The 26,686-nt window shown below is 42.2% G+C and overlaps 1 protein-coding gene across 1 annotated transcript; it reads right to left on the minus strand.

The window, feature by feature from the left end:
• Nucleotides 1–2,284: 2,284 nt before the first annotated feature.
• Nucleotides 2,285–26,686, minus strand: GOLGA5 (golgin A5). Its single transcript, XM_004681604.2, has 13 exons — nucleotides 26,479–26,686; nucleotides 23,852–24,422; nucleotides 20,917–21,141; nucleotides 19,190–19,409; nucleotides 18,630–18,753; nucleotides 16,183–16,386; nucleotides 14,139–14,309; nucleotides 11,455–11,583; nucleotides 9,192–9,290; nucleotides 7,128–7,353; nucleotides 5,059–5,164; nucleotides 3,825–3,888; nucleotides 2,285–2,803 (listed from the first exon to the last, which is right to left on the minus strand). Exons 2-13 carry the CDS (start codon nucleotides 24,390–24,392, stop codon nucleotides 2,723–2,725), a joined length of 2,190 nt encoding a protein of 729 aa, XP_004681661.1. The 5' UTR covers nucleotides 24,393–24,422; nucleotides 26,479–26,686; the 3' UTR covers nucleotides 2,285–2,722.

A 26,686-nucleotide genomic window follows, 5' to 3' on the forward strand; every position in this document is an offset into this window, starting at 1 on the left:
CTTGCCCACCAGTCTCTGCCTGCTTCCAGCATGGGCCTTGCCCACAAGATTCTTGGCATTTGAAATGACTGTTTCATTATGGCTTGAGAGTATTTGATGCCCCCTTTTCTCTGAGACATCTGTAAAAGGCCTCTGTAGGTAACACGCTCCCACTCAGGTGTTTCATTCGGTGGCGTTGTGCGTCGAGTCAGGGCCTGCCTGGAAGCTAGAAGCTCAGCATCGCTCCACCTTCTCGCTTGGGGTGGCTACTGGGGAAGCTGGTCTCACACTCAGAACCTCCCCTGAATCTGCCGTTGCGTTCTCTGACCGCAGCCTAACATGCCCAGGTCGCCAGGCCCTGCCTGTACGCTCCGGCTCACCAGCTCTTTCCTACTTCTGTGCAGACCAAGATTCCACGACTGACCTTTTCCAGCCAGACTGGCCTCTTGCAAGGGTGTTAGAGCCCCGAAAGGCCTATTCGTGTCGCTTGGTTTCCCTCCTCCCAGGGAGCTGGCTGTAGCTTTCTGGAGTAAAGGCTGGCTGGCTAGTCCCGGACGCCCTCTCACCACATCTGCAGAACACACAGGACTAAGCCAACTTCAGTCCAAGTTTAGCAAAACCCATGCTTTGTCCTTTGAAATGTTTTCATTCTGTAGGGTATTTTGAATGGTAGTTTTTGGTAAGCACAAATCTGGAGGGAAGGAAATTATAAAATGATTGTATTTTCCAGTTGGCAGCTGTGAGCACAAAGGCGTCCAGGCGCTCTGACAATCTAGTACGTGTAAACACACACGTCTCTATACACACTGGGCTGAGAAGGGAAAAAACCCGGCTGTCGCACCATCGTTTACTTAGGTTAAGAAGGTTCCATGTTGTCTGAGGATGCGTGAATGGGAGCACTTCAAAAACTCCCCCCCCCTAGTTTGATACTGAAACTGAAACTCAATGAAAGATTTAAGTAGCTGCAGAAGAATAAACTCGGAAATACTCTGTCAAACTATTTCCAAATCCAAGAAATGTGTGTGCAGACTGGACAACAGGTTTAGAGACGTCGCAACAAAAGCCAGGCGGACGTGCAGAGACGGGAAGTCTGGCAACACGTGATCCCGAAACGTGCTGTTTTCCATTTTAAGTATATAACCTGGTTTTAATCATTTTCCAGACATGCATCCAAATTAAGAGGGGAAAAGCCTAGAAAATACTGCAGCAAAAATCCCTCTATTCTGTTTGAGGCCAGGCCCGATTCCTGGCTCTGCTACTGACGGTCTGTCGTGTGGGAACAAGAGCGAGGACAGAGCCGCCAGACTTAGTGTCTCTTCCCCTCTTTGCTGTGTCTTGTCTACTGTTGGCCTTTACGTTCAGCGTGCTAAGAAATGCGCACATGTCCGGGGTGACCTTTAAAACTTCATTTTCTGATGAAATAGAAACACATGCAGCTACTAGTGTCCCCAAACTTCTAGAGACTGTGTAGGACACTAAAGTCACAGCAGAGAGCTGTAAGTCTAGGAACTGGTCAGGCTGGGTCAGGCAGAAAGCTGCTCAGAGGCAGCCGGTAGGAAGGTCGCCCCTGCGAAGCCCTGGGCCGGAGGAAGCGCACCCGAAGACAACACCGAGGCCCAGAGACAAGTGCGTTGGAAGGAAAGCAGGTGGAAGGAAGACCGAAGCTGACACTTGCATTGAAACGTCTTTTCTCAAAGAAAAACTTCCCAGTGACCTTTATGGGGGGTAGTTTAAAGATGCAAAGGCTGGCCCTCCCTGGTGGCGCAGCAGGTTAAAGCGCAGCACTAAGAAGCTGAAGCCACTTCAGCATGAGTTCGATCCCCGCTTGCCTCAAAGGTGACCCACATAGCGTGGCAGACCTCTCTTGACCTGCCCATCCTGTGCGCCCCTCAGCAATGTTCTTTGTTAATCTGCCTGTCCTGCTCCCCATTCTCTCTGGTAAATCCTCTCACAGCCCCTATGACCTGTACCCCAGTTCTGTATGCATAAATAAATCTTTAAAAAAAAAATGCAAAGGCCGCTAGAACAGATTGATTCCTAAACGCTCCAAGAGGGATATGGATGTCCTGAGCTAGAGAAAATGAAAAGAGGAGTGTGTGAGGACCCAAGGGAGACAGTGGGAGGGCTGGAGGGGAGGGCCTGCGGGAGCGGCAGGCACCCAGCACCAGCGACATCAGGGCTCACTTCGGGCCCGCATGGAGAGGTCTTGTTTCATGGGGATGAAAACCATTACTTACAAAAAGAAACATGAGCAATGAGTTTTATTTAAGTACTTATAAAAAGATTTATACCAATCAAGCCTTTTACATGTAAAAAGTAAATCTGTATTTGCAGAGTTCAATATATGAAAATACAAAAGCAGACTGAATTATCAAAAAGAAAACATTTTATTTATATCACTAAATACAATTAGTTTCCCTGATTGTAACCCACCGTGAGTGTCACCTTAAACCGGGAGGTCAGTTGACGCGGGCGGCCTCAGCCTCTCCGAATACAGACACACAAAGTACTGGTTTCAGAAAAAGCAGAGCTGAGCAGATTAAATTAATGTCTGTCTAGAAACTCTTACCATTTGACGGAAATCAGAGGACGATTTAAGTAGTGAAATACGTGTATAACTTAGAAAGTGAAAAGCTTGCAGTGAGAAGATCATCTTGTGCATTCTTCTCAGGGATGCGAGGCCTGACCCCTCCGCAGACCCCAAGTCTGGAGAAGCCAGCCGGCCCCGCGGATACCGGTCAGCTCACTTGCCATGTGGTTGGTCATGATGCATTTCCGGTGTGTAAGTCAAGAGGACAATCATGACCCAGAGGTGAAGCAAAGCCTGGAGGAAGAGAAAGACCTGTGGATTAGCCGACCGCCCGAGCTCACCAGGCCCTGCTGGGCGGAGGGCGGCCAGGAGCCCTCATCTGTCTGCTCCTGTGACCAGCGCAAGCCAAGGCACCGCAGGGCCTCGGTACTTGCACGCTGGGTAAGAAACAAACACAATCAAATGAGCTAAATGTGAGGCAGAGTGACAGATGCGATCCCCACGGGTTCTCCGTCAGAGGAGGGAGCCCTGCGAGACGGGCGGCCACAGGCAGAGCAGCGTCATTACAGCTGCTACACCCCAGGAAGTTGGCTGGGAGGGTTCTTCAGCAGTCTGAAGGCTGGCGTTTGGGAAGCAGGTTAGCCATGACTCGGTCGTGACAGGGTTTAGAGGTTGACGGGGGGGTCAGTACAGGGCTCCAGGGTAGGTCCCACTGACCCCGTGGTCACCCTCCGGGACAGCCAGTGCCCTGGACCTGAGCAGCACCTGGGACGTGGACCCAGTGGCCTAGCCTCTCCAGGTCAGTTTCCCTCTCTTGTGCTCTCCCCACCCTTCTCTTCCTAAAACCTTATTCCAAGGAGTGACTCTTCCCTCTAGTGGGCCACAGATAAACTCCCAAGTATGCTTTTATTTGTTTTAAAGAAAAACTGCCTCTTTCAATTCAATTGCCAGACACTCCTATGCAGAATAGTTCATGGCCTTGAGGCCCATTTAGAAAAGAAAGCAAGTCACAAAAAGACTTAAAACAACTTTATATCAAGATCAAAATGAAAACAAGTGATTTATACAATATATCATTAGTGTTAAAAAATGGAGGTAACTATTAGATTGCACTAGGTAACTTTATTTGCAAGAAAAGCTCTTGAGCAATTTAGACATAATGTATTGTCAACTTGCACCATACTTTAAGAACCTTAACAAGCAAAAATAAGTCCTATTTCAAAACAGTTTCTTCAACTTTTACTCAAAAAGATCAGCAGTTGAAAAAACAACTAAAAGTTAAGAGTAACGCTGCTTTTCAAACAAGTCTACTTACCATGTATATGATTACAAAAACCCGGGCTATGGGGTATCTTCGGAGAAAAATTCCCAGGCGGATGCTGTTGGGGGGTTGAGGGGGGGAGAGAAGAGTTAAACTCTCAGCTGGCCTTCTTGTAATACAATTTCACAATTCACAATTTCACTCATCTTAGGGAGGCTACCGTACCAGCAGAATTTTAACAGACTGTTAAATGACTACTTGAAACAGCAATACGGACAGTCAGGGTAATAAATACTTTCACCCCCATTTGGCTGTTAGACGGCAAACACCTTCTCTTAACTCTCTGGCTACACTTGGAGGAGGCAAACTTGGTCTGTATCGTTTTTTAGGCTAAAAAAGTTAAAAAGATGTAAGTATGAACTCGTGACTGGAAAAAAAGAGTCGGCTTGGGATTAATCTGCAAACAGCTAATCTGGGCGCTTTTGCAAGGACGCGTGCTTCTGAAGGGCACAGAACTAACAGCAACCACAGCGAGCACAGCCGAAGAGCCGGGGGCAACGTGCTGTCCTGGCCTGCCTGCTCTTCTCTGTAAGACGGCTGTGTGCAAAAGCAAACACACCTTTTTTCTATGCCTCGCTTTGCCTGTGGGTTCCCTGAGAATTATTATGTATGCTAATAACTCTTAAATAGATGTGCGGAGCAGCCTGGAGGTGATGACTTCTAGGCTTGTGATTTTGAGAGTCATAGTAAGTCCTATTTTACACATCACAGCTCTATTCTGACACACAAAGGCAGAAAACATCGATCTATTATGTAAGAATTCATTAAAATTGTTTAACTATAAACACTAAAAGGCAAGAGCTCAGCATCTTTAGAGATGAACTTTATTGAGGTTATATGTAAACTGTTAAAAAAAATAAGATAGATGCCTGCTAGTCTAAAAGATTTAGAAATACATAATATATGAAGTGCTTATATATTATACATAAAATACACACTGAGCACTGTGGGATAAAACACTCGAGTGGATGTATTTATAGGAGAGGGGATTTCTCAATGAGTTTTTAAATAGTTTATTCTGGAAAGAGGAAAAAGGGTCAGGGTTAATGATATTCCATAAAAGAGACACTGGTAGACCTTTAAAGTAAATTCAGGACACTGAAAGCCCATGAAAAGCATACGATAAATGTCATTTTAATTGTCAGCGCTGCCTCAGGGGTCCGTGACGGAGACCACTGACAAAGGTCCTGAGGCGGCAGACCCAGCTGCCACACTGAGGGCCTCTTACCTGAACTGGTCGATCGAACTAGCAGCTTTACGGACCTTTCCATACATTCCCGCCAGGTTAGCTTCGGAGTCATTAAAAAGAACAGGGACGTTTCGCAGACGTGTACCTGTTTTAAACAAGAAAATAGCAAACTGGTGTACAGATACCAAAATCAACTTTCTGACCACACTGCAGATGAATAGTTATGTTACACAGAAATGAAATTCTCGCGGCTAACTTTCTAAGCATTAAATTCTAAGTGAAACCCTAGAGAAAGACTAAATTTGATTATAGTCCTTAAGTTGCACATTCCCAGGAATCAAAATTTAAAAACCTGGAAGATTATTTCCCCATGAGATCAGTAAATCCAAGTTAACAGATGCCCAGTACTGATGAGACACCTTTCTACAAAGCTAAGACCCCCCCAAACACTCATCTCCAGCCAGGACATCCCCTTAATGCTAGACTTGTCCAGCTGTCTATTTCACCTCTCTGAATGTTAAACAGGCATCTCAAATTCAGGACACCCCAAAACAGGATCCAGGTTTCCTGCTTCCAGCCACCCTACTCTTCCTGCAGGCAGCAACCTCATCCTTCCATCCACTCAGACAGAAACCTTGACTCCTTTCTCCCCCTCAACTCCCCATCTAATCTGCCAGCAAACTAAGTTTTCCTGCAGCCTCAATGCTGAAGGGCCCCCATGGCGCTGAACCACCACCTCTCCCGCAGCACACAGGCTCCTCCCTGTCCCCTGCAGCCACTGGCAGACTCTGCATTGTTCTTCCAGAGCAGCCAGAGGCCTCTTGTCAACATTCAAGTCAGGAGTTGCACTCTCAGGACCCTCCAGTGGCTTCCTACCTTGGAGTAGAAGTCCATGTTCAGGCCAAAACAGCTTCCCCCAAGCTCTCTGTACCCAGCTGCCCCGCTCTCCCCTCACCTGACCCTCGCCTGCACTGGCCTGTGCAGCACCACTCCTAGAGGGCCTGGGGCCTGCTCCTCCCCGGACAGGCCCAGCTGAACACTCCGTGGCCCTCTGGTCACTCTGCCTGGCCCATCCCCACACCTCGTATCCTAAACCTCTCACCCTGGCCCATATCTCAATGCATCACAGTCTACTTACATCTGCACCTAGTCCCCGAAACACCAGCTTGTCAGACCCTCGGGCAGAGGGCACCTAGTAACTATTGGCCTTTAAACTGACCCTGCAATTCCATTTGTAATAACTTATATCCTAAGAAAATAAAAGATGTGTACCAAGAGTACTTTCTTCAGCAATACTTGCATTAGTGATAAAAATGATACGATCGAAATCCCCAAGCATAGGAACTGGTTAAATAAATGATGGTCTTTCCATTTGATGAGCATAGTGCATACATAAATACATAAATGTATTTCAGAAATACTTTTTTTATTTATATGTGTGCAGAAGCCTCAGGAGTTCCAAATTGCTGTCTATGAGTTCAACTGCTCCCCTTTTATGTATTTCCTTTCACTGCAACTATTTTATTAGAAATATACATACAATATTTTTTATGTTAAAAGTTTTTTTAATTTAAGCAAAAGTGATATGACTACTGTGCAGACTCAATGAAGTCCTAAAATTAAAAGTCTAATCTGTTGAAGTTCAAACTAAAAACCCTTAGTATCTTTACATTTTAAATTTTGGAAATTATTACTTATCGACCATGGATACACTTATGTGACTACGTATTAGCTTGCAATACCTGAAATTACAGATGCAAGGTTATTAAAACAAATAGCGTCAACGTTCTCAAAGTCCCTCTCAAATTCTTTACCTCTTGAATGATCCACTTGGTCAGCAATGCCGGTTAAATGTCCTACACGTTTCAGTACAGTTACCAGTCCCGAGGCTTCCTCTCGCCACACCCCCTACGAGTGAGGACCTTCACCAGACCACCACCAGCTCGCTAACCACCACAACCTGCATTTTCCAGGTCTCACATTAGGAAAGTGTGTGTTTGCTGCTTTTATTCAAACAAGTCTTTATACAAGTTTCCAAGGCATGTCTGAGTTAGCAAGGCTGCAACTGAGGCCAACGAGACCTTCTGCTGAGGGCCCCCATGCTGTACCTTCGCCACTGTCGACTCCAGCCATGTTAATGGAAGACCCGCCGCCCCCACTTCCGGCTACACACTTCATTTGCTGCTCGAGGCGCTCCAGCTGGAAGACCAGGGAGTTCTTCTCAGTGCTGAGATTCTCCAGCATGGTCTGCTTCTGGATGAGCGTCTCTGTAAGCTGGTGGAGTCGATTTTCTAACTCAGACTGACTGTTATTGCTCAAAGTCTTATTGGTGAGCTGAAAGGCAAGATGTTCAGATTATTAAAGTCAAAACAGCACAGAAACCAAATTACCACTTCCCCATAGGTATACTGTGGCATTAACTGATTTCCAAAACTGTATGATGATTCTTCCATTATCTACAGAGGTGATTTTCCAACTCTGTTAGTGAACCGTGAAATCAATTTGGTGGGTCACATCAGCTTTAAAGAAAGAGAAGAGAATGGGAAATATCAGCCTGCCTGGCACATAATGTGATATTTTCTGAAACTTCTGTTTGTGAAAAACCTCCTGTTCTCTGTTCTAGAAACATTATAGCTTAGGTCGACTACATTCCAAATGAATTTTTGTTAACTTTCTAAGTCTAATTAGAGGATAAAGGTCAAGGCTGATTTTTTTCTATTATGTTTTTATCCAGTGCCATACAATAGTTTTTAAAGAATGAAAAAACAATCATTGTGGTAACCTAATTTTCTTAGTTAGCTAACATTGTTCTCCTAAGAAGCCCAACAGCAGTAAGATAAGCAGAACCAGATTTCTTATTGTTTACTCTGTAAAAATCTTAGCTCACTCTAATTGTGTAGGGTTTTTGTTTTGTTTTTATAATCTATTAAGATATTGATCTCTTTTTAAACTGTACAAGTCACCTTATTTCTGAGAGACAGGTATTTTTTTCTTTTGCAGAGATGAAAATTTTTAAAAGAAATCCTCCTTGGTTAATTCTTGATTAACAACAAAAGTACAGTATTTTAGTTATAGTAGGTACTCACTGAAAACTTATTTAAGGATTAAACCAATTGGTGGTTTACTCTCTTTTCTTTGACTTCCTGCTGGCGGGGCATGCTACCATTTGTAAGCATTGCAGAAGTGTAGGCAAAGGAAGGAGATGGGAACACCCAAATCAGTTAGTTGTCCCCAGCTTTTATTTAAAGATTGATTTATTTATGCATACAAGAACTGGGATACAGGCCAAAGACGGTGTGTGTGTGTGTGTGTGTGTGTGTGTGTGTGTGTGTATGTGTGAGAGAGGATTCACCAGCGACAGAGTGGGGAGCAGAACAGGCAGACTGACTGAAATCCACTGCTGAGGGGAGCAGCGGGCGGGTCAGGAGAGGTCTGCTGTGCCATGTGGGTCAGCTCCCTGGTGGAGGATGGAACTCATATTGAAGTGGCTGTAGCTAGCTTCATAGTGCAGGGCTTTACCCGTTATGCCACCAGAGAGGGCCCCCCATTTAAATATTTTAAATATTTTAAATTATGGGCTACTGTGAAGTTTGGGAACTTAAAAAAACAAATTACTTGCCTTTCAGATCCTAAGTCATTAGCTAAAAAATATTTAAATTATTTAAATTTAAATTATTTAAATGACTAATGAGTCTAATTTCCTAAATGAATCTTCTAGCTACAAGGGAGGGAAGACAGCACTGCAAGATGAGCAATGCACGGTGTTGGTTAAAAACAAGCTTTGGGCAATCTGGGTGGCAGGTACTTATTTTCTATTTCTCGATTAAAATTAAGTTCTTGGTGACTTTATAAAGGACCTATTGATCTGTGGTTAACAGAAAATTTATCATTGCATTATTTATTTATAGTAGAAAAGAGAAACCACCAGTCGTGAAAGTGGCAGTTGGCAGGACTGCCACTGGAGGTAGGAGACACAAGCCTTGGGCGACTCCCCAGTAAGATACTTCTGTAAGAAGCAAGCCACAAACAATGGCAAATGCTGACTCAGCGCTAGAGGAAAACTGCACCAGTTGAAAACCTTGCATTCCACTGTTGCAACAACAGTGCTCAGGGAAAAACATGGCGGAAAAGCAGCCTCACATTAGTGTCCTTTCCCAGTGTGGGGTTCATACCTGATTCCTGAGTTTCTGAATTTCTTCTTCTCGATCTTTAATTCTGCTTTGTAATGTGTTCTTCGTCCGATATAGATCTTCCTCTATGTAGCGGGATTCCTAGAGTGAGGTGTGAATAAGCAAATGCTAAGTCAGCATTCCCTGTTCCATCCCAGTCCTGAAAACGTTGCAGGCCAGAGGAGACAGTTAACTTGCTGAGTGAATAAACTGAATGAATAAACGAACGGATTTGGATGGGTCTGGTGGAATGCCAGTACTTCAGCATGATTTATCAATTTGTACATGATGAATATCCAAGCACAAATCTTTATGGGGTCAAATTTTTGTCCTTTTTGGGTAATTGTGGCGGAGAACCACTGGATCATACGTACGTGTACGTCCACCTGCCAAATGGCTTTCTGGCTTTTTTTTTTTTTTTTTACAAAAGACTTGTACCACTCTCACAGCAAGAGGGGAGAGCCCGGGTCTTCTAGGTCCCCCCAGCACCTGGCTCTGTCACCTCAGTCAGGGCCGCTCTCCCAGTGGGGTGTAACGCTAGCACGTGGGTCTCAATGTGCACTTCCCTAATGTTCCAGGGTGCTGAGCAATTTGGGGGCACTTATTTGTATCAGGCAGTATCTTTATCTGTTTTGTTCCATCATCAATACGAGAGAGAGAGTGCAAAAAGAAATACCTCAGTCACTAACCATTGCACGAATGCACTGCTGGTTTGCACAATGCAAATAATCAGAGTCGGGCCTGAAATTAAGAGCAGAACTCCTGCCAGGGAATAAGGAGCTACTAAAAGTAACTGAGCACCTTCAAGAGCATCATGCTTAACTGTCCAGACAACATAAGTGAAAAGTGCTGAATGAAGATGTAAACGTGCTATGGACTCCAACTGCTGGAGATGACTTTATGAGTAGTTCAACTTACAAGATTTTAAAAAAAATTGAGAGAAGTGAGGATAGACAAAATTAGGTGGGCAACTGGACTAGAAGAATCAAAATTTACTAGGTTTCCTGGTGTCAGTTTGAAGCTAGCAAAAATTGTGAGGTTACTTAAGCTAAGGAGTCAAGTTAAGCTAAAGGGCCACTTGGTCCCGACAGAGAGGACTCCCGCTGAGAACAGCCGACTGCCCAGACGTAGCCTGTAGCTATATCGGTCCATTTTCCTCTAACACCGGCTCTCTCCTTTTAAAAGGGCACTAGCTGTGGGCATGGTATAGCCATCTGCCTTCATAAAATGATTTTATCTCATCAACTATGAAGGACATCAATTTTTTGCCTTTTTATATAAAATAGCTCCTTCAATGAATTAATATGCAATTTCCAAATGGGCAGTTAATCTTAAGAGCTGGACTAGCTCAGACAGCCGGTGATCCCTGCAGGTTGCTCCTCAGAGGGTTTGTTCTCACTGAGGAAACTCGTGCAACTCTCATCATAATGACAAACATTTTTTCCTGAGAACAGAATGAGTTTCAGAAATGATAAATCCCAATGGGGGAGGGGAACCTTTATAAAGAATATAAATAGGTAGAGCTGGAAATGTTGTGAGTGATGAACTGAAATTTCGCAACTTTCTCTTCTGAAGCACATGGAAGACAATGATTTCATTGTGAATGAAGCTGTAAATGCCTTTAACAACATCATTACTCAGGAAATTACAGGCACTATAAATATTGAATATAGGATCTTATTCCGTAAATGCAGTTGTAAACATTTAACTGTTAATACTGAAACTACTTCATATGTATCTTAACATAATTGGCTGGAGAAGCAGATAACTGCTAACTGAAAATGAAAAATTTTAGAAGTGACTGGGAGAATACAGTTTTAAATATCTCTTGCAAGAACAGTCTGTATAAGCATTTCTCAAATATTTCTATTAAATACTGTTTCTAGCAAGTACAAAAATAAATATAAAAATTAAGTGAAGTTCTAAAGTATTCTATACATATACACTCTGACAAGGAGGTACAAATAAAATGTAGACTAACGTAGTAGAAAGAATTCTGGGCTCTAGGATAGAAATCCTGGTTTCTATTTGAATCTCAAATTAGTCATGTGAATTAGGCAGGCGTATAACCATTTTTTATCTGTTAAAAAAAAACCAATGAGGTGAGTGAGTAGTAATGAGCTGAGTGGGGCTGCGGGGTCCTGGCAGCCATTACCATTCCGGACTTTCACCAATCCCGGGACTTCAGACAGTGGCTTTCCTGCAAAGCGCCACGTGACTCCCAGTGCACGGAATCGCCTTGGGATCATCAGTCTGGAACACGTACCTGCTTCTGCCGCTCCAGTTCTGCCTCTAGTTCTTGTTTAGATGCTTTCTGCCCAGCGACCTGGTCTTGTAGATCCTGTAGCTGTTCTCTGGCTGATTCTGCTTCACTAACCTGCTGGGCCTCCATGTCCTAGAAGAATGACCCTTACATGTGAAATCAGTAACAAACTGCTCGATTTGACAGTGACTTAGCAATCACTGTGAAATCCCTGTGAAGGGGCTCAGCAGGCACGGAGGGATGAGGAGGAGGAAGACCTGGTCCCAGCCTAAGAGGAATGTATAAACTGATACTTCATTATGTAACATGGCAAACGGTAGGAGAAATGGAGAGGATGCTACAGGTGCACATAAACCTTTCAGTAAGTATGAGGAGACTGGGGCTCACCGGGAGAGTCACGTCTCTGTTCAAAAGTTAATTTCAAAAAGAACAGCCACAGCATCAATGTAAGGCACAGTAAGGCGAGTACAGCTGATAGTACTGTACTGAATATGAACACTGCTATGACAACAGATCTTAAAAGTTGTCATCACAAATAAAAAATCGTTAATTATGGATGACAAGCAGGCTTCTTATCAGCATTTCACAATACATACAAGTATTAATCATTATGGTACACAACCTGAAACAAATACAGTGTTAGATAATGGCAATACATCCTCTCTCTCTCTCTCTCTCTCTCTCTCTCTCTCTCTCTCTATATATATATATATATATATATAAAACAACAAAAATATTTCACTACATTAGTCCCCTGGAACTGCAGGTTATAATTAGTTTTTGTGCTGTGTGCACTGGTAATTAATATATAGTGAGATACAACTTTTTTCTCTTATAACCCAAAGTTAGCATATTGTTTTCTTTTAAAAGCTGTATTACCATGATTTGTTTTCACATTTTATCATATTTCTTACTCTAACTTCTTCACTTGGTGTCATCAATATTGTTTTTTCAAACTCAAGAATCACCTCCAGCTTAACTGTGAAATCTACTAGTTGCAAGGAACACAGATCTAGACCCTAAATTCGACATTCTGGAATTTGATATTATCCCTAAGGGTTAAGCATGAATCTATTCACATGATACTACATAAGATTAAAATTGACATCTTAATTTCACTTTTCATACTTTGGTAATTCTGTTACATACTTATTTCTATAAATTCTGACAACTTCACATATTATCTGACAGAACCGAGAGAAAATCAGTCAGAAAATCAGTGTGATAATTGAAACTCATACAACTTTGTGGATATAGAGGAAAACAGTAATTATTTTTCCATGTTAGTTAAGTTTCCAGGGTTATTTATCTTTATCATCAGTTTGACTAGATTAGATGAATTCTTGAGATGCAAGAAGCCGGCACAGTGGCTAACAACACAAGTCCTGAAATCAGACCAGGTAACCTAGCTCTGCCTCGGTCCTCTTGTGGCAAGTTACTTTCTTCTTCACGCCTAAACTATTTTGACTGTGAAATGAGCATATGGTTATGCTCAGGGTTATGGTAAGAAATAAATGAAAAGATGTATGTCAAACACTTGGTACAGTGCCTGCCATATAAATGCTGAATATATAATAACTATAATATTAAGGTGTTTCCATTTTGCTAGACATAATACTATTATCTTTGAGATATTATTTCATAAAGTTCTTGAGAAAGGATAAGAAAATGAGCTGATGTTGTCAATGATGCTAAGGTAGGGATAAGATATTAAATAAAGCAAATCATACCTCTCAATCTCACCCAAAAGACACGGAATTGGTATGAATAAGTGTACTATCCATGCAACTTCTGCGTTCACAGGACTGAATTCTTCAAATTCAAAACTTACTACTTAGAGAAAAATCCAGAATAAAAGCAGCTACTATTTACTTTTGTGTCTTCGCGTCAGGAAGGATGCAGGCCTTTACCTGTGTTAAGTCCTTATTCTCCAGGTGCATTTGACAGATGAGAACCCACGCTCAGGGGGGCAAGGGCCTGTATGCATCTCTGTTATGTGCCAAACATGGGATTACACGTGTAGCCAGGTCAGCCTGAAACTCAGTCTATTCTCACAACTCCCATGGTTTCCTTTGTAGGTCATATAGCTTACAAATCATTTGTTTGCTGAGTGAATGCATGGGTGAATATCCTTTGCAAAAAGCATTTTTTAAAGAAAAGGCTCATTATCACGCACTTCATTTTCTGTCATTTTCAGGAACTCGTATTTAAATCAAAGATTCCATGCTTAAGTGAAATAAATTGCTCAATTTTATTTTTAGATTAAATATAGTAATTATATATAAACTACAGATGAGTCAATTATGCATAAAACTATAATTGAAAGATATCCCTGATCCTATTCTAATATCAAAAACCATTCCAGTTTTATAGATGAGTCCAAATATAATTTGCTTTTAACCACTAGATTGTAAGATCCACAAATATAAAGACTCCGTTTGGTTTCCTGTTCTCAAGTGCCAGGCCAGGAGACACCAGGCACACGGCAGGTATTTGTTAACAAATGAACCTGGTGACCAGGTTTCTTATTTCTATCATTTTATCAATGGACAAAAAAACTGCTGCTAATCTTCTAGCATAAGCTTCACTTCTGTTAAAGTCCTTCCCCTAGAATACAGACTCTGTCACCCTTTATAGTGCAAACAGTAGGAGCAATGACCGTAGAACTGAACTATAATAAATCTTACCTGCAGTTCAGATCTCAGCTGATGTATCTGGCCCATCAGCTTCTGTATTTCCTCCCTCTGCATCTCCTTCTCATGCCGAAGTTCTTCAAGCTCCATGCTATTAGCAGTGCTGCTATCTAGGCCTTCAAAGCCCGATCCCTCCTTAAGGCTGTTAATCAATTTTTCTTTAGACTATTATAAAAAAAGAATTATCGTTAGACAAAGCAGAGGGTTAATTTGCCTACTAGGTATCATCTACCACACAGAAACTGAAACACTACAGAAACATTCCAACCCTATGCTCTACTGACTACATACAGACCGTTAAATACAGTGGGATAAAAACAAAATGCAGGCTTGCTGCTCAGGTCTTCGGATTTTAGTCCCCACGTTCAATAGTTGAAAACATAACATGATTTTTCCCATACGTTCTCATGCTTCCTCCCGCTCCCACGTCCTATCCCTTCAGCAGACACTGGTGGCACATCTGCAACGGCACCGTGCCCAGTAACAGACGACCCTCACGCGGGAGAGCGCCCCGCCGTATAAATTGAAAGGGGAGCTACAGGTGTCCAGTGGACAGCAATAAGCAAAAGCTGAGAGTTCCAAGAAGGAAAAACTATTTGAAGAGGAGGCTTTACACGAAAGAGCATTTATGTGGCACTGGAAAATGGCTAAGATTTTAAAAGGTGAAGAGAAAACAGAGTCTGAAACTTAAAATGAAAAAAAAAAAATGTCCATTGATGAAATGCGATGAGACCAACAGCAAAAGTACTATGAAGTATGCTCAGACAGTATGCTCGGACCGTCCTGTGAGCCAGGATGCTCTGATGCCAGGCCAAAATGTCCATCTGGTAAGTTAGGACACGTCACCAAAAAGTGACATGACCAGAGGGACAATTTAGGTGTCTGCAAACTATAACTGACCTGGCCTGTGGCTTGTTTCTGTACAGTCCACAAGTCAGAATGGCTTTCCTATTTTTAAGGGATTGCAAAAAGCAAAACCAAAGACTGTGTAATGCAAAAGACAGTCACAAAGCCAAGTGTACTATCTGGCCCTTTAAGAAAAACCCGCTGGTGCCTGGGATAAGACAAGCTGGAAACAGATTTGATGAAGGAAGGACTTCCAAAAGCTGCAACTCTAGGCCAGTAATAAGGACCACCACCTCTTTCACCTTAAATACAAGGATTCTAAATTCATTCTCCTCCATCAAAAAGGTTTTTCCTTTTTGTGTGGAAAAACTTTTGATGGGTGACTTCTTTCAAATTTTCTATGATAAATACAATCATTTATAAAAGCTCCCTGTATCACATCTCTATCTGGCCACGTCGTCAGTGTCTTCGTGTTGTCACCTTCCAGTTGATTCTGGAAGTACCTCTGGTGAGGTTCCCGGAACCTCCGCCTTGCCAGATGCAGCCACTGCGTACAGGCCCACGGAAGGAGCACCCTGCATCCACGGTTGAGCCTGGTCTAAGTCTCCCCCATGTGGCTTCCCTGAAGCACAGCCTCTTCCTGGTTCTCTGCCAGCCTCTGCCCACCCACCTTCCTTCTCGGCTTTTCTTTTGTAGGGCAGTGTTGTGGAGAACGGGCTACTGGAGGCAGTGGGTGGGAAGGACAGGCAGAAGTTACCCTCAGTAAAAACCAAAAAGACTGGTGTTCCCTCTGACATAAGCAACACAGGAAGAGAAGCTGAAAACGACCTTCGAGGACGTGGCATTTTCTAGTTAAGTAAAGGCAGCAGTCACCTTAGATTTAAGCGAGGAGACAACAGCTGGGTGAAACCTAAACTAGTTGCTCTGGAAAAAAATCAATTGTTAATAATATCATGGTGGCTAAGGCGGTAGGCTGAAAGCCTGCACTAGGTAGTAGCAGAATTAATTAATACGAAAGAAAAAAATGCAGGAAGACGACACACTTCATTCTCTGTATAAGCAGAGCACGGCCCTGAAGGGAGCCAGCCCAGCCACACGCAGACCAGTCTCCTCACAGATTTGTGTCGAGTCTCCAGTGCCTCTCAACCAGCTGGTAAATCTTAACACTCAAACGTGTATAGCTCAGGTTTACCTGGAGTATCCTCGTGGCTTTTTGCTTGTAGTCAATTAGTTCCTGCTTAGAGGATTCCAAGTTGGACTTAAACATTTTGACTTGCTGTTGAAGCTCATCAACTCGCTTCTTCTCATCTGAGTATTTTCTTTCTGCCAGAGTCACTGATTCTGCCAAGTTCTGACGCTCTACTTCCATTTTATTAAGGCGGGCAGTAAACTCACTCTGTGATAAAATTTTACATCATGCTTATTATATGTCATGCTTTTTATATGTCATGCTTTGAGATACTACTTTACAACTATCCATTTAGATATTTTATGGAATTTGTTAGCTCAGCCAACAATGCAACAAGGAGGCAAAAATAAACGAATAAATAAAACAATAACAAACAAACCCAATTCACCTGTTGAAATATAAAAAAGGGAGATGTAAGGTTGTGTCTGAAATATGGCAAATCACCAAAATTAAGTCGGGTGTTTTTTTTTTTAAATACAATCACCCAAAGACTTTCCCAGCTTTACTAAATTGGAATTTCCACTACCAGGCTACGAATCCACGTTTAAAGATTTTTCCCAGGTTAATCTGGTCACCTGGCTACAGGTGGATAAAAATCACCAGAAAGTCTCTTAGAAAGCAAACGGAAGAAACAAGTAAAGGAAAAGTTAGATCTTTTCCATGTTTTCCCTTCATTTCAAATTTTCTCGCATACTAGCCAGTGTAATTCTTTAGCTAAAGAAACTTTTTAAGCACAATGTGAACAACACAACCTGTCACTAACCAGCCTGACTAGTTCTGAGAATGATTTTTCACCTTTCTCCTCAAAGTTTCTGTCACCAAGAAGTCCAGAATGTAAGGCAAAAGTATAAAACATTCATCGTTATATACCAATAACTAGAGCCCACAAAAAACTGACCTATTATTAGTTCTTACTTTGAAGAATAGTGGCAAAGGCCCACAGCTGATGTCTAATGAGCATCACTGGAAATGTGTCCAATGCAAGTGAGAATTGTACTTTTAAAGTTTACTCATTGCGATAAATTTAAACATGAAAACTTTCTAACATAATTAGAAATGGATTTGCAGAGACGTAGCCTGCATACCATAAAGGCCACCCTCTTACCTGCTCAGCTAAATGGTTTTCACTCCGAATGTTGTGCACCCATCACCACGATCTAATCTCAGAACGTATCGACCCAGAAAGAAATCTCTACCCATTCCTGCCTCCTCCTCGGCTGCTAGCAACCATTAATTACTTTCTTTCACTATGGATGTGCACATTCTGGACATTTCAGGTAGATGAAATCCTACAGGATGTGGCTTTGTCTTCTTTCTCTTGTGTAACATTTTAAAGGTTGCTCCGTGTTGTACAGGAGTCAATACGCCATTTCTCTTTGTGGCTGACCTGCCTCTCCGTGGAAAGATGTAACACACTTTATTTATCCAATCAGCAGTTGATGGACACATGTATTTTTTTCCAGTTTGGGGCTATTAAAAATAATGCATATGTGTACAAGTTTCAGTGTGGACACAGACTTTTAATGGTCTTATGTATATACTACCTAGGGGAAGGTACCAGGTATAACTGGTAGGTCACAGGATAATTATGGTTAAGCTTTTGAGGAACTGTCTCTTACTGGAAAACCTCAAGTATATTTAGAACAATCTGGGCATGCAAATTTACTTTTTCACCTATAAATTTTGTGAAACCTAAATCTAGATCAGGTATTTCCAAAGAAAATCTGGTGAATGAATTGAGATATGCTGCAACTGTAAAATACACTATTTTAAAATACTAGTCTGCAAAAAAGAACATATAATGTTTGACTACTGCTACTGCATGTTGAGAATGATAGTACTTTGGATATATTATACACATGAAACAGCAAGAAGTTTTTCAAAAAATCTGATATTTTCAGGGCTCCTCTACTTTTACCTGCTGAAAAGAGAGTCCAGAATAGGGGTTCCTGAACTGACCGCCTACTAGTGACACCTAAGACTAACACCTAGGGCCCCACCCAACACAATGGAGTCACATTCTCCTGAAGCAGGGGTCAGCCACCAGAAAGGCTGTGAATCACTGAACTAGATGCAAAAATTCACTTCAGAGTAAAACTAAATACTATATATAATTTGGTCTTGAAGCAAATAAATCAGATTAAACTGGAATCAGAAATAAAATGATGATTTGCCCCAAGTCATCTTTTAATCAAATAATGGTAAATGTTGGCTGTGTGACCAAATTAAAAGATTTTTTAAAAAGATTTTAATGAATAGTAACTAACTCCTTTTTTATTTCAATACATAAAGTTGAGTTTAGCAAGGATCAAGCTTAATTTTAAACATTTGGTTTATGTCATAGGATGTTTTAAAATGTACCGCAGTAGTTAATTAGCCCTTAAATGTAAGAAACAGCATAAAGTCACTCAATCAAATCACAAAAGGAAGGTGTTGCCTCCCGCTCTGACCTGCATTTGCTTATAGCTCTCCTGCTCTCGCTTCAGAGCAGCATCCGCTTCGTGCAGTCTCTCCTGGAGAGTCTGCAGAGCTTGGTTCTGCAGGCTGCTTCCTTCGCTGTGATCCTGTATTATCCTAAAAGAAGATCCGTCATTTGAAATAACACTTACGCACAGTGGGCAAGCAGTAAGGCAGAACAACTTCTAGCGTTTTGGCTTGTTGGTACTAAAAAAGATGGTCTGACTAACAGTCGTAGAGAAATCTTTTCCCTTTTAGCCAAATGTCACGTCTATTTGTAGGCATACAAACGTACGCATGTAACTCATATTATTAAACACCAAGAGACTAAGGATACAATGTTCTTGAAATATTTTAAAATGTACAAGTTGCTTACATCTCAAAGTTCAAATAAGTTCACTTTTAATCATACATTTCTACAAAGATAATGTTCCTGCATGTAAATGTCCAGAAGCTAAATTTCACAAGACAAGGTACACAGTACTGGTTATCATTATTCCCACTGGGAAGAGAATCATCTGACTAGACAATCCTAATCTGGGGGGTGAGTTACCGTGACTTTTCACTCTGTAAGGTCTCCAGCGCTTCTGTGCGAGTGCTCAGTAGCTGGTCGGCTTCCTGGAGTCGCACTTTCAGGACAGCCAGCTGGGAATCTTTTGCAGCCACTGCTTCAGTCAGGTCATCGACTTGGGCTCGAAGTTCTCGAGTTATTCGATCACTCTTTGAATGATCAGCATTCCACTTTTCAACTCTTGCTCTTGCTTTGTTTAGTTCTTAAAACACACACACACAAAATCTCTCTATAAAAGTGAACCAATCCTTCTCAGAGCGCACACACATTGTCCCTTGAGTCCCTCCTGTACTTATTTTCAAAACTAGGTTACAGATATCTTCAATTTTTTTGTGCCAGGTGGAACATCTATTTTTTTTTAAAGATTTTTTTATGTATGCATACAAGATCTGGGGTACAGGTCAGGTGCAGGGGATGAGAGGATTCACCAGAGACAGAGTGGGGAGCAGAACAGGCAGATCTACTAAAATACACTGCTGAGGGGAGTAGTGGGCAAGGCAGGAGAGGTCTTGAACTGGTGCTGCAGTGGCTACGGAGAGCTTCATAGTGCCACGCTTTAACCCACTGTGCCACCAGGGAGGGCCCAGAATACCCATTTTTCAAGACCCATAATCACATCTATCTTGTTAGAAAGAGCCATGAGGCTAGTTGCTCTTCTATATAAGTTTCTTTTTTCCTGGAGACAGATGATAAAGCAACTGGGACCCAAATCAACAAGAGTTCACAACTCTGGGCTGATCAGTAGACTTGCAAGAGATAAGAAAGAATAGATAATGTACAGCCCAGCAAGACCAAAACAACCAATGACAAACACAAGAAAAGATCTATGCTATTCTCTTAACTGCTGTGGGAAGACCCATGCTATGAGCACTTCCACACTTCCATTTAGTGTCTGTAGTTGCAATTTACCAGCCCCCCCCCAAATTATTTTTGTATTAAAGAAATCTACAGGACCGCAGGAAAAGCTGTAGTCTACATCTGAAGTAACCTGGGTAAAGTGATGCTTTTCCTAAACTTCACTCAGTACATCTTAAACTGTCACCCTACTGCTCCCTTGGGCCTCCAACCACATCTTGGCAAAGCTCTTCCTACTGTCCCTGCACTTTCTACCACTCCAGGAACAAAGGCTGAGATTTCTTCTTTCTGTTCTCTTCTCAGTCACACTTATAATTACTAACATATTCCCCACCACTACCTCAGTTATGGGACTATCTGCCTAATCACCCACCTCGGAGGAACCAAAGGTTTTCTACTCCAAGCACCATTCAGCACACCTCCAAGAGGCTGCTATTTAAACTGAAACCCCAGGTCACTCTGTGCCCCCTAAGACAGCAATGCTGTGGAAATGCCCTGTGGTGTCCGGTACTGTGATTACTGTGTGTCTGATTCCGCCTTTGGAATTCCGCCTTTGCACAGTCCTCTGTGAAGTTCAGCATAAACCAATTAAATGGACCAGGTGAGTACTAAAGGTCTGTTGTTTCAGTTCTTAAATTAGAATGACCAAATAAGGAGTGATCAAATAAGCCAAATGTCTCCACTTTGGACTGGTGATAGGGTAAGTAGTCCTAAATCCAAATCTAGGTATTGGATTTCTATGAAAACACTTTCAGAAATATCATCTAAAATATTTCTAAACATCTAAAACAGTTTAGATATTATCTTGTTGAACTGAGACTTTTCTAATCTTGGGCAAATTAAGTAAGACTTACCTTCTTGAGTTTCCTTGGATCTTTGAAGTAATGAGGCCATTTCTTGATTTAAAGACTGAACTTCATTCCTTAACAGTTGATTCTCCAGGCGAAGGTTAGACAGTTCGTGTGACTTGCCCTCATCAGTAGGTGCTGAGCTGTGATCAGCACAGGCATCTGATAGTACATTTTCCTTTGCAGAATCTTCTTGGCCTTCATGGCCAGAATCAGCATTATTAGAAGTTTCTATAAAAAAAAAATGCATTTTCATTACATTGGACACTAGCTACTATTTAAGCATTGGTAGCTTGTTTGGTAGAATGCCTTTGGCTGAAGTAGACTGTGAAAGCAAAAATACCATTGAAATTAAACTTATTCTCAAAAGACTTCCCTCCAATAAAAATTCATTCTCATCTTCTGTGGAATCTACAGACCTCAAAGAATCTTCGAAATCTGTATTCACTGAATGAATGGTGTCAAGAATAGACACAACAATACAGTTCAAGAAGTGAGAAAATCAGAGGTAATTTAAATGGAAGAAGGCTTTCAACCTCCATATGTCTCCTAATCATTTTTGAAAATCAGAGTGAAATCGCAACACTGAAGATGTTGGAAAGACCCAAAACCATAGCTGTGAGTTTCAAGGCAAGGTCACAGAAATTTGCTCTATACCAAACAAATCTAAATGTCATGCAAAATACATCTTTACTTACTCCGACAAAAAAAAATGAAGTATAAGCCACAAAATAAAGTGTATTTTCAAGCTCTACCCAATACAATGAAAAGAAAAAGATTTTTAAAGAGCAAAAAGGGTAAGAAACCCAGTTGTTATCACCCACAGACACAACTAAGCATGTGGCACCCTCTGTATCTCAGCACTGGTCGGCATTCCAAGCATCTGTTCACAAACTGGGGTGGTTTGATCCCTCAAGAGACATTTGGGGACATACGAAGCCTTTTTTAGTTTTTACAACAGGAAGGTTCTACTGACATCTAACGGATTGAGAGGCAAGGGATGCTGCTGATAAAATAGAACAGCTTCCCATCACAAAGAATTGGTCTACCCAGAATGCAGCAGTCCTCAGGTTAAGAGACTCTGTTGTAGAGAAATGAAACTGGGTTTTCATAGCTACCACGTAATCTACTGGTAACTGGTTCTAACTCATCTCTACTTTCTTTAAAAGTAGAAGGAAAGGCCTCCATGAGCATCACAATGCTGTGGCCCTTGGACATTTACTGCCTAGGAACTGCCTGGACAATGAAAAAGTTCAGATGTCCTGACTTCACCAAAACCTCTGATTCAGGAAGCTTTGGGGGGCATCCAATATTTTTTTAATTGACCCTAAAGTGATTCTACTACAGGTTGTCCAGGAACCACTCTTTGAGAAACAATGCTTTATGGAAATAACGGGTATAAACAAGTAAGCAGTGGCATTTTATAAGGGCCATCACCAGCAGGTCACAAATGTCCTTGCTAGGTTAGTTTCTTCATTGCCATTCATCTCACACTGTTTCCAGAACTTTCTCATGAACCTTTTTTTACTCCATCAAACTTTTAAGTAATCTGTGTGTGGACAGTGTAAGTCCTCTATTCACCCTGAAAACTATTCAGTAAGACCCAGGTGAAATTACAGATCCGGCCCTCCCTGGTGGCGCAGCAGGTTAAAGCACAACACTGAGAAGCTAAAGCCACTTCCACATGAATTCGATTCCCACCTGCCCTGGAGACCACATAGCATGGCAGACCTCTCCTGACCCGCCTGCTGCTCCCCTTAGCAGTGTACTTCCTCGATCTGCCTGTTCTGCTCCCCACTCTGTCTCTGGTGAAGCCTCTCACCACTCCTGCATCTCTGGCCTGTACCCCAGTTCTATATGCATAAATAAATAAATCTTTAAAAAAAAAAAAAAGAAAAAAATTACAGATCCTACGTGAGTCTGTATCTGACACTGTAGGCAATCAGTTACTTCCTTCTGGATGCTTTGATCACACTACCTGGAAATTAGCTACAGGTGTCTCAATCTTGTGCACTACATCCTAATTCATTCGGTACTGTATCCTGGCACCCAGCAGGTGGTCAAGAAATGTTTGAATAATTAATTGAAAGATAGCTGAGAAGAAATCTGTCAGTGTGCATACATTGTAAAACAAGCTGCTACAACATGCTCATCTTGGAAGCTCAAAACCCCGCCCTCTTCACTACTTATAAATCTCAAAAATACAAAACATTTTGCTTTCTAAAAGCAAAAGACTGGGAGTTCTAACATTTAAGGACATAACAAGCCTCCCCTGACTAAGGAATCCCTGTAAGAACCTAATGTATGTATGGCTACTTTACGCATGAATTAGCCATGTTTCCATGTTAACCTTATTTCTACAAGTGAGAAGGTACAATGTGGAAGTCACGTAATGGCAAGTAAAATAACTGAAAAATCAGAATTCTAAGTTTTCACTTCATTATTTGGCTAATGCCTTCAACCCTCTAACTTGGAATCAAAGTTCAGTTTCTCGGTTTTACTTTTGGGGGACCCGGGGTCAGAAAAAATTTATAATCCAGAATACAGGTGAAGAACAGCCTCCTGCATTTTTATAATCTGCTGACAAGAAGAAATGAAATGAGGTAACTCCAAATCCAAAATTAATTTTTTTTTTTTCAGATTTCATTCCCCCCTCACCGTTTTGGTATTTTTAAATATTCTGGAGAATAATTTTTGTCATAGATGCTGGGCTGGGAAATTACTCTCAGACGACATGCAAAGATCACTGTAATAACTGCATACTGACTAACAGCACACCGCATTCTTTTGCTTGTGCCATACATCTCAGAGTCTGCGCTTACACCAGTGGGGACAGTCAATACGACAGATGACCAACATTATCAGAATGTTTTAGACTGCAAAGACATCCAATTTGCATAACTTAAAAAAAAAAACCGAACACAGAGGACTGATTAAGTACCATCATTTTGGCTCCCAGAAGGATTTTCTTCAATGGTTTTGACATTGGCTGGGCTGGTTTTAACAGAAGTGACACTTGTTTGAGAACTCTGAAGCACAGGTGTCTTGTTCTTTTCTTTTTTGATTTCTACCCTCCCAGTAGGCTCCTTCTGTGAACTATTAAGAAAATCAAAAAGCAGCTCGTCATCAGGTTCTGACTTTTTTCTCCGAACAAACTGGGACGAAGGCCTAGGAACAGAGGCATTTTCACCAGGGTGGGAGACTTCCACTGCTGTCCTGGGTCCTACTTTCACATTGGCAGTGCCAGCTAAGAGGGTAGTTTTTTGATTTCTAATGTTATCAGCTGCTGAGGAAATATAAGTAGCTTTAGATCCAGTCTGATAAGTTAAATCTGCAGATTGCTGATGTTCAGGATAGTCAGTATTTTTGCTATAGGCAGTGTTGCTAGTACTCTCTTTTCTATTGAGAGCTGTTGCAGCCCCTTGATCAACTCGGTTTAAAAGATCTTCTGCCTTCCCAGCAAGATCAGCAAACCAAGACATGACGGTAGCAGGATAATCCTACTGGAGAACCTGTAAAAAGGACACAAAGTGAGCAGGATGAGAAAGCAGCAGAAAGGGTGGGTAAGACCAGGCTCTAGACCCAGATGACGCAGGAAGAAATCCTAATCCTGTCTCTTACCAGCTATGTAGCACAAGCAAGCTACTTAACTGAAACTGAGAAACTATATATAGAAAATGAGGAAAGTAAGTGTATGTATATTACAGGGCAGTTTAAATGAATAAATAAAAGGGCTGTGCAAAATGGCAGTCACAGTGGCAACTATCACTGCTGCTATGATTCCTGTTTCAATAAAGGGCAAGTCTTCATGTAGCAAAACACCTGAAATCTTCAAATGATCACTATGGTAAAGCTAAATAAAAACAACTATCTCAAGTTTGTTATAAGGTGCCAAAACTTGAAAAACCTTCGGACCAACATCAAGCTTTCTTAATGTAAACTGCAGTACTCATGGACAGTTAGGTACCCACAGTAGTAATCCAATAATTTCAACACTCAGTGCCTGTTAAGTGTATATTAACAAGCTAAGTTCAGAATTTTAAAAATGGTCAGTCAGCCCTCCCTGGTGGCGTAAGGGTTAAAGCACAGTGCTGTGAAGCTATGCAGCCACTGCAGCATGAGTTCCATCCCTGGCCAGGGAGGTGACCCACATGGTGCAGCACCCACTGCTCCCCTCAGCAATGTATTTCAGTAGATCTGCCTGTTCTGCTCCCTATTCTGTCTCTGGTGAATCCTCTCACCCCCTGCACCTCTGGCCTGTACCCCAGTTATATATGCATAAATAAATACATTTTAATAAATAAAACAAAAATGGTCATTCACCTGATGGTTGAATACTTATAACGTACCAATACTTAGAATCTATCTGTACATATATACACAGTCATAATGATTTAAAATAATAGTGAAGCAACTAGTCCTCATGATATAGAACATTGTTTAAGTCAACAACCATTTCTTGAATGTGTATATTGACCCTTTTGTTTGGACTGTCTTTTCACGGTTAACACTTTCTAGTTCTTGCTTTTCACTTAAATGTCATCTGCTCCCAAAACAGTTTTTTCTTTCCAACAAAGGGAGGTTCTATCATTTTCTGTTCACACCCTATTCTTTTCCCTCACAAAGCTTATGATAATGAACAATTGTTTTTTCACAAACCAGATGGGATGCCAGTCTTAGGTACTCAACTCTAAGTCTGCCAAACACACCGTTTAACCTCTGCCTTCCCAGTCTGGCCTCTCAGTATCTGAGTAACAAGAACTCATCGTCTAAACCTGTTCCTAACAAAATGGGACTAACGCATGGCTATGTATTTCACAGGGCTTCTGTGTGAAAGCAAATAAAAATGGAGGTGGAATGCTTTGTAACACATTAAACTCCCAAAGGTACCTAAAACTCCCTAAAATATTATTCGCAAGGAAATATTGGTGGTGACTGGGAGCAAATGATCTCTTCTAATAAAACAATCAAGACTCTTATTGCTTAGTTATTACCTCTCATCTAAAAGTTTAAAGGACTTGAGAACAAAAGCCTGGGCCTTCATACTGATTATCCAATTAAATATTAAGATGGGTTCTGGGCACCTGCTTCAGTGACAGACAACTCTAAGGGACTTGAGCGCTGCAAAGTCCTCAAGTAATTTCAGATAATGACCCACACCGAGGGATCCTAGAGGGTGAGGGTGCGTGGGATCGGGCTGTCGGCCCGGGGTGCACAGCAAGCTTCCAAGTCAGGTGTCAGCTCAGAGAAGGGGGCTTGGAGCGGGGGTCCAGGATGTGCGTGTCAGTCAAGCAGGTCAGGCCTCAGGGAGCCCGTACGGACCCTCACTTCTTCCCCGCATCCTTTCGTAAGAGCCTCCTGGGGAAGAGCCGCCAAACTGGGCTGGCTGTGGAGGGCGGGCCCTAAGCAATGTCCGCTGGGGCTGCGGGGGGCTCTCCCGTCCGCTCTCTCAACCTCCAAGAGCACCGAGAGAACCGGTCTCTGTGGGGGGACACCGCCCCCGCATCTAAGGCCGTTAACGCCCCAAGCAGACCCGTCCTGCCCTCTGGGCCCTCGCCGCCGCCTCACCTGCGGACTCTGGAGGGGCCGCCCCCCTAAGCAGCCGGCCGGGAGAGGGCCCAGGCTGAGCAAACCTGCCCCCGATCAGCCGCGGCCCCGGCGGCCCTGCTACTTTTCCGGGAGACGTGGAAGGGTGGCGAGGACCCCAAAACAGAGCGACTTTTCAGCTGCCTGAGCGGCCGGAGCAGAGAGTAGCCACCTGCAGGTGACTCAGGCA

Source organism: Condylura cristata, unplaced genomic scaffold (assembly GCF_000260355.1).
Source record: "Condylura cristata isolate star-nosed mole 26May11 unplaced genomic scaffold, ConCri1.0 scaffold00013, whole genome shotgun sequence".
Taxonomy (NCBI): domain Eukaryota; kingdom Metazoa; phylum Chordata; class Mammalia; order Eulipotyphla; family Talpidae; genus Condylura; species Condylura cristata.

Excerpts from the sequence above, each read along its gene's own strand:
- GOLGA5 (XM_004681604.2), bottom strand. The coding sequence starts at position 24,392 with ATGTCTTGGTTTGCTGATCTTGCTGGGAAGGCAGAAGATCTTTTAAAC. Across the intron at positions 21,142-23,851 it reads TTCTGGGAGCCAAAATGATG|AAACTTCTAATAATGCTGAT; the intron begins GTACTTAATCAG and ends TTTTTTTTATAG. Across the intron at positions 7,354-9,191 it reads TTCAGAAACTCAGGAATCAG|CTCACCAATAAGACTTTGAG; the intron begins GTATGAACCCCA and ends CTTGCCTTTCAG.